The 8,423-nt window shown below is 37.4% G+C and overlaps 1 protein-coding gene across 1 annotated transcript; it reads left to right on the top strand.

Moving 5' to 3' along the window:
- Positions 1 to 6,633: 6,633 nt before the first annotated feature.
- LOC133317348 (aquaporin TIP1-1-like) lies at positions 6,634 to 7,484 on the top strand. The gene is made up of 2 exons (XM_061519209.1): positions 6,634 to 7,017; positions 7,110 to 7,484. Exons 1-2 carry the CDS (start codon positions 6,634 to 6,636, stop codon positions 7,482 to 7,484), a joined length of 759 nt encoding a protein of 252 aa, XP_061375193.1.
- The last annotated feature ends 939 nt before the right edge of the window (positions 7,485 to 8,423 follow it).

The raw sequence follows: 8,423 nt of genomic DNA on the forward strand, positions 1-8,423 counted from the left end.
CCAAGTTAGAGGGAGGAAAATTATCAAAGTAGTGTGATAGTCGGATTAAAGAAAAATATGCTCAGAAGAAACGAAAGTAATTCGAGGGAGTCATAAAAGCATTAAAGTAACTGATAGTTGAAGATACAAAATAAACAGTCATTACAGGACCAAAAAGTAGAGAAAATAAAAACGATTACAAGGTAAAGTGGCATCCCACTCTTTCAAGTGTCTTTAGGAACGTCATCAGAGACAATGTTGTCAGAAGTCGGATTAGAGTCTATATATTCAGACGGGAAGGTGGCAAGAACGGTAACAAGACCTTCCTCATCATGAGTGCATAGTCGGCCATTGTCAACAAAGTTGAAAGTGTCAATTTTTTCTAAGTCATGAAGAGAAGATTCTGGGTTGAAGAATTTAACCTGTTCTAAAACCCAACCGCGAATTTGGCGACCATAAGCACCATATTTGGAGTCTATGTCGTCGGCAGCCTGTTGTAAAGTGGAGACATTTTTCTTCAAAGTTTCTACTTCTAGCTCTAATTCAGCTACTCGGAAGTCAGAGTCTTCGAAGTTTTTCTTCAAAAGGTTTTGTTCTTCGGTCAACTCATTGTGATCTTTTTTAAGAGCAGTAAGCTCGTCATTTGATTTTTTGACCAATTGTTCAGTTTCTTTGAGTTTGACCTGGAAGCCTTGGGCAACAAACTCGGCAGATTCGACCCTTTGGGTCAGGCGAGCTTTTTCAGTTGTGAAGTTGTTCTTAAAGAGTTGTAACTCTTTAAGTTCAGCAAGAAGTTGTTGGCGTTCAACCAAAGCTAGAAGTTCCATATCATAATAGTGGGCTTCTCGGAGAGAGTTATCTCGAATATCAGTGAATTTGGAAATAAGTTGATCCAAAGAAAACTTATCCCATTTTTTGTGTAGTCCAGGAGTAAAGCAAGGTTGTAATTTCTTCATTAAAGGAGGACCTGAAAAAGGAGTAGCAATAACAGAAGTAGGAGGAGTCAAGACCTTATCAGCAGAAGTGGGATCAGGGCTAGGTTCATCAATCCTAACTCGTTTCCTGTGGCGGAGCTCGCCAGAATCTACAGGAGCTTCCATGTCCATCACGATAGTGTCACCGGCAATATAACCCGTAGCTGAAGTAGCCGGAATAGAAGAAGGAGTAGGAGAGATTTCCTTCTCGCCAGAAACTGAGGAGTGATCAGTACGCACGACTTTATCGCCGAAAGCAGCATAATCATACTTACGAGCAACTTTCTTTTTCATCCGGGAAAAAAAGGCAGGATCCATGAATTTATCTGAAAAGCAAAAACACGGAAAGAAAACAAGTAGGGAGTTAAATGTAGAATATATATAAGAGCGAAAGAGAAGCACGTAAGGTACTTACTTAATTTCCTGCAAATCCAGTCAGAGGAATCTTTATAATCTAGCATAGTCCGAGGAATGATAGAAACATTTTGCTTGGCTAATTGAGAGGCAAGATTTCTGAACCAAGTGTAAGTTTCAGATTCCTCAGTACTCAGATTCTTTGAGTTAGTTAGAAATTCCTTGGCAGAAGTTGTATAATGATTCCGGTTCCAACTGAGAGGGAATCGAGGAGCTCCATCTTGATCCAGAAAGAAAGCAGAAGGAGGGGCAGATTGAGAAGAAGAAGAAGAAGAGGCATAAGGGGTAGCAGGAAGAGCTTCAGGTATACAAATTTTGAAGTAGTCTTCTTTGAAATTTTTCCAGTTATCCTCGTATATAGTACACCAACGAAATCTGGGGCGGGCTTTTAAAGAAACCTAATATGGCGAGTACTTCCTTTGTCAATAGCATTCTGGAACACGGAAAATAGACAGAAAAAGACCCGGAAAGAGTAAGTAAACCCAAAATATCGACAGATTATCTCGATGGTATGCAAAAAGCACCAGCTGTTAGGATGAAGTTGAGAAGGGGCGATTTCAAGGTGATTCAAGACGTCCATTTGGAACTCGGTGAAGGGCAGGACTACTTTGAGCTCATAAAATAAGCATTTATACACAAAAAAGAAAGAATTCTCACCTTGCCCAGAGGGAGACAGATACGCTCCTCTTCTCCGGGAACAACAACTCGGAAAGAAGTGATAATAGAATCATGGAACAGAGGTACTGATTGTAAGGAAGCATGGAGAGTACTCGGATGGTTTTCATAAGAAGAATGAAGTCGTAGAGCTTCTTCGTCAACCAATTCTAAACCTTCCATAGTAGAAGGAATTGCGAAGCGAGAAGGGGGAAGCGAACGGTAGGGGCGATTCCTCGGCATGGCCTGGACAGAAAGGCACCAGTAAAATCTAGTTTAGAAGATGTATTGTAAGTTAATATGCTAGCGAAGAACATAGTGGTTATAATTTGGTTCCTAATCCGTCCAGAATCTAACAAGCTAGTAAAGGAGTCCTAAAGAAGGTGAAGGTAAAAAGACAAAAGAAAATTCTTTCAAGTGAGGAAGGTAAGAGAGAATCTAAAGGGTTATTTACAAGGTTTGCTGAGATAATATTCAGAGAAGCATTTATAAAAGTCATGATATCAAACGCGAAAAATATGAAAAATGATGAAAAAAGTATGCAAGAAAGATGGAAAGAACACGGATATCAAAATAGATAAACTTACTTGTATGACGTGCAGGGAAGTAGCAACCAAGAACAACGGCGTCACGACACAGTCAGCAAGAGAAACTTTAAGAAAATGTAGAAGAAATAAAGAACCAGAAAGATGTATGGAAGGAAGAAGAAAGAAGAAGAGGAAGAGAAGAAGAAGATGCAGGGGTTTTGAAAATGGATAATGGGGAAAAAATGAAAGAAGTAATAAAGGGAGGAGTAAAAGTAACCGGCGTTTCGAATTTCAAAACGAAATGATGGGTGTCAGATCACGTCGTTTCAGAAATCAAGGTTAGTAAGAGAAAGACAAGTGGCAATCAGAAGCTGAATAGGCAGGAAGCATTTAATGAGGGTACATATATATTAAAAAGTAATAGAAATCGTGTGGGGGATAAGTTACGAGTTAAACTCGGAGTACAATAGCCATTAAACTCCGAGCTTGGGGGCTTAATGTTCCGGGTTCATACCCCCGGGTACAGCAGGCCGAGGATAACGGCTACAGGGAACTCGAATTGATCCATTATTGGGGGCTGGTTAATTAACCGGGTGAAAGCCCACATATTAGTGTCAGGGTTGTGCCCTACCATGATTCCACGTTAGCACCAATAACCACCCACGTCTATGGTAACCGCCTGAGCAGAGCTATATATATATATGTGGGATAAATGCCTAAGATCAAGTAGACACTAACTAGAGAGAATCCATACTAATGTTCATCCAGAACAGTTCTCTTTTCTTTATTATTACATTGATTACATCGCCCGACTGGTCTAGGATGTACCGTATTATTACTTGGATGTAATTGCTGGTTTTATTTCATCTATTTTTCTATTCTATTAATCAAAGGATTATTATTTCTTATATTATAGAAGATAATTTTATCTCTTATATATTGAAGAATTTAAGTGTGAATGATTAAGTGAAAAAGTCTCATATTAGTTAAGAATGGTCTAAGTAAGCACCATATAAATGGAATGATTCATGCACCTAATGCCTTAAGGTTTTGGGTTTAATTGTGGTGTTTCGAGCCCACTTAATGTTATTACTCACTTGGTCCATGGTTTGCAGTCTCTCCCCGCCATGAGTGCTAGCCTTACAAGCCTTGATGAAGGTTACTACTCACTTGGCTCATATTTGGCGGTCTCTCCACGCCACAAGGCTTCCCGTGCACGACATGTGAGACCTATATTTTCTTTTTTTCTCTTCTCTTCATATGGACCTCACATATTTTTATATATGTATAAAAGATAAAATTATCTCGTATAACATGAGAAATATTAATCTCATTATTCAAAGCACTAAATATTTCTCTGTTTTCTTTTAAATTACCAACCAACATTACATTAACATCATTGTCATTGTAATATCCTACAGGCTATAATGAAGGTGCAGTGTTTAAAAAAAAAAAAAAAGCACCATTATGCAAGATTCAATTTGCAAGTACCTGGTGGTTGAATATGTCAGGAATGTGTAAAGTTTATGCAAGTATGGTTACTCTAAAACGTGTCCTCTCAAGTTAAGGTGGGTCATTCTATGTTACACCTAAGAAATTTTTCCCGGTAACAAAAAAGAAGGTGGTCAAATGTGTCCTCGGAATCCCGCGCGCTTCATAGTTACATCGGTTCTTCACCACTCGTTCTTTTAAATAACATCATTAATGTTAATTAAAGAATTGACATTGAGATGGAAATGGATTTGGTGGGTTTGTATATTAACCTAAGAAACATGGCATGGGCTGTTATGCACATATCATACCAAAATTGATGGCAGAAAGCCCAAACTGATGGCTACGCCTACACCGTCACCTGAAGCTATCATATCTTCAGTTCACCAAGAAAACTCTACGTTCCTATCAGCTAGAAGGCAATTGAGAAGAGCACGTGAAAGAAACCCTTATATAGGCCATTTTTTCTATTTGGAAAGTGCAGTTTATCCACTCAATTAGCACCTAATCAGCATATAGAGAAGCCTTATTTCTTCCAAATTGTTCCGGGGAGACTCCGGGCGTGCACAGCCTAGGTTACATCCGGTCTGGGCCTCCGAGGTTGACACTTCCCTCCGGCCAGGTAACACTTTCCTTCGAAGCTACTCTCTCACTCATGAGTACACCATTTGCATCATAACTAATTAACTACTCTTTTTACCCACGTCATTTTCCCCAAGGGCCTAATATATAGCCAACATTGTATATCTTTGTATAAGAGCATCTGTTTGATCCTTCTTAATATTATCTTTAGGAAGATGAAAGAAGTTTAAAGTCTTAATCCTGTATTTACTCCAAATTTCATTTTAGTCTATAGGAAACTTATAAAATTTTCGAAGGATAATTAAAAAAAAAAAAGTATTCACCGTCTTCATGTATACATATACTCACCCCCGACTCATGGTGTAAATATAATTATTAGCATTTCAGTTATAAGCTATTCTTTGTTCACCTCCGAATGCAAATAAACAAAAAGACAATCACACACACCACGACGCAACGAATGCTTATCTATAAGTTGTAAAATAAGTTAATAAAGCTTGGAAAAGTGACGTGCAAAATAAATCATATTTTACTGAGCCATGGAATTCTGGTGCTAGGAAATAAGCTAGATTTTTTTTTTTTTTAATACGAAATAAGCTAGATTTAAAAAGAAAGAACTCTGAAAGTCCTGATAGTATAAGGCTTGAGGGCTTGTTTAGTGTGACGTATAAGGTCTGATAGTATAAGCTTATATTATACGTTATGACATTTTCAGTTGTTTGGTGTGACCATCGTATAATATAAGCTTATACAACAGGATCCCTTGATACATCAAAACGATGTATAACTTAATCCGGCCTAAATGAGAGAGATAAGGCCTGATAAAAGATTGGTGTATTAACATCATTGACCAGTGACTAGTGTAATTCTAAAAAATTAATATATTATTTTAATATTAATATATTAAAATAAAAATTAATTTTTCAATATATTAATTTTTAAAATATTGAATATTTTTATTTTTACAAAAATTAATTTATGTTTTGGCCACACCGTCAATAAATTTTTATAAAAATTAATATCATATGATATTTTATGAAAAATTATATAAATGCGTGGAAACAAAAAAAGAAAGAATAAAGTAGTAATTCAACACAGTTGTAACCTGTTTGCAACAAACGAACAAAAAAAATACTCGAGGAGACGACCAGCCAAAAGCAAATTCTCTTTAACGCCGTTTTTCAAATGAAACGTAAACCTTGTACTACATTTCAGATTAAAAAAAGAAACATTAATGCAAATCTCCAGTTTAAATTTTAAAAGACACTTTAGGCATGTATTAATTAATCAATAAATAAACAGTATATTCATTATTATTTACATTTCTCATATATTATGATTCTGGCCACTAGGGATGTAGATTTTTTTTTGGTTGCTCAAGATATCTTCTGGTCAAAAATTAATTTTTTTGAGACAGGAGATCACTTGAAATAGATAAATCTCTTTCAACAAAATATTTTATATACACACTATCAAAAATTGAACCTCTATCAACATACATAAGAGATCCAACTACCTACTAATTATGCGGTCTTTGTTGGTTTTTCATCAATATTCATTTGCTCAGCAGGTTTACCTGGACCATTTGATTCCCTGCAGAAGAGAGAGCAACAACATGGCACTAGAAAAATATTTGTGTAGACACCATTTATTATATAAACTGGACAAATTAAACTAGTTTTATATTACGTGATCTAATCTACACACTTATCCTAAACAAGGATTTCAAAAGTCAAGTTAAAAAATGAAGTCAATCAGAAAATAAAAATGTATCACAGCCTGTCATCCAGCACAAGTCTTTCTTTTATTTATTTTGGTAACATAGAAATGAGAATCCTCCCAATACTTAATTTCCAACTTGACATGTTACCATACCGGAACCGGCTAAAGCCAGTTTTGTTCGAGGGTCGTCACTCTCAATATAAGAGCCACCAACATTTACTGAGCTAAGTGAAACCTTAGTAGATTCAGATTCAGCCATTACCGTTGGATCTTTCTTGATCAGACGGACAATGCCGTTCTACCAGTTCAGCTTCGGTAGTCACAAGGATTTCTTGGCGCAAGACACCCGGAAGACCGCTCTGACCGAGTTCATCGGCACATTCATCTTCGTCTTCGCCGGCTCCGGCTCCGGCATCGCCATCAACAAGCTAACCGGAGGCGCCGCCGCCACCCCCACCGTCCTCATCGCCGCCGCCATCGCCCACGCGTTCGCCTACGTCGTTGCCGTCTCCGTCGGCACAAACTTCAACGGCGGCCAAGTCAACCCCGCCGTCACCTTCAGCCTCTTCATCTGTGGCTACATAAACTTCATCCGCGCCGTCTTCTTCTGGCTCGCTCAGCTCGCCGGCTCCCTCTGCGCCTGCTTACTCCTCAAGTTCGCCACCGGCGGAAAGGTACGACCGTTAAAACCGTTACGCTCTCTGTTATTAAATACCGTTAGTTTGTTACAACTCGGATAAGCGAGTTTTGTTACGGTGCGTCGCAGAGTGTTCTGGCTTATGGGCTTTCGGATGGAATGGGAGCGTGGAACGCGGTGGTGTTAGAGATGGCGATGACGTTCGGATTGGTGTACACGGTGTACGCTACTTCTCGTGATCCCAAGGTGAGTACTAATTTAGAAACGATTGCACCGATTTCGATCGGGTTCATGGTTGGAGCGAATATTTTGGTGGGTGGGGCTTTTGATGGGGGATCCATGAACCCGGCTTTATCATTTGGGGCTGCTGTAGTGACCTGGAGCTGGAACAATCATTGGGTCTATTGGGTTGGGCCTCTTTTTGGTGGTACACTTGCTGGGCTTATTTACGAGCTGGCCTTTGTTGTCCCAACCTATCCACGGAGGGACCCATTATATTCATGAGTTAAAAAAAAAAAAAAAATAGAAAAGTGAACGATGATATATTGATTTCTTCTTAAGAATGTTTATTTTGTGTTTCAAGGGTTGTACTTTTGTGATGAATGGTTGGTTCCTGATCTTTAACTGAATCGTAATCATCATGAACCTTCTTGGTTTTCTTTAATTAGTACATTACTACATGCATGTGATATGAAACTTTTTCTTCGGATGCGATTCGAGAGGGTATACTTTCAATGTTTCGGATCAAAATCACGCTTAGGATTGGATCACAATGCATAAACTTCAAATTATAGCATGTGTAGGAAAAAGAATTATGAAACATACGTCAAAATATAACAAAACTAATTGAATAGTTCCAAAACAAGCCAAACCCATTTTCGTTTTCATTGCTTTACTGATAGTGCACGTTTTTTACTATGCATCTTGTACAAGAAACAAAGCATGTGTTACTCTCTGTTTTCTTATATTTATATGAAGACAACAGGTCCAATTTGTGGACGTTGGCCACACATAGATTTGGTCAACCTAATCCCATATACTCATACAATAAAAATTAGAACAATCTAAACAAGAAATAAAATATTTCAAAATTCAAATTATGAAACAAATAACAAGAATAAAATTAGGAAAAAACATTTGTCACTTTTAAGTGATTTTGGTGTATATTTTTAATGACACAAAGGTTTGTGAAAAGAAAATATGACTAGATAATCACATAAGAGGAGGGATGAATTGTGTGTTACTTCTAATTTAAGAAACAATTCAAAAATAAACTTTTTAACATACAACTTTAACTAAAATGAATTCAAACACATTGTAAATCTTTTTCCCAACAGAAAATAGAATTTAAATATTCCAAATAACATCAATTCAGAGACAATTGCAGCGGTATAAAAAATCAATGAGAAAATAGATGAAAATCAATGTTTATATCCATCTTTT

This window comes from Gastrolobium bilobum, unplaced genomic scaffold, assembly GCF_033153095.1.
Source record: "Gastrolobium bilobum isolate Gb01-03AN ecotype WA unplaced genomic scaffold, APGP_CSIRO_Gbil_v1 utg494, whole genome shotgun sequence".
In the NCBI taxonomy this organism is placed as follows: Eukaryota; Viridiplantae; Streptophyta; class Magnoliopsida; order Fabales; family Fabaceae; genus Gastrolobium; species Gastrolobium bilobum.

Coding starts and splice junctions, on each gene's coding strand:
- LOC133317348 (XM_061519209.1), top strand. CDS start 6,634: ATGCCGTTCTACCAGTTCAGCTTCGGTAGTCACAAGGATTTCTTGGCG. Junction 7,018..7,109: donor AGTTCGCCACCGGCGGAAAG/GTACGACCGTTA, acceptor GGTGCGTCGCAG/AGTGTTCTGGCTTATGGGCT.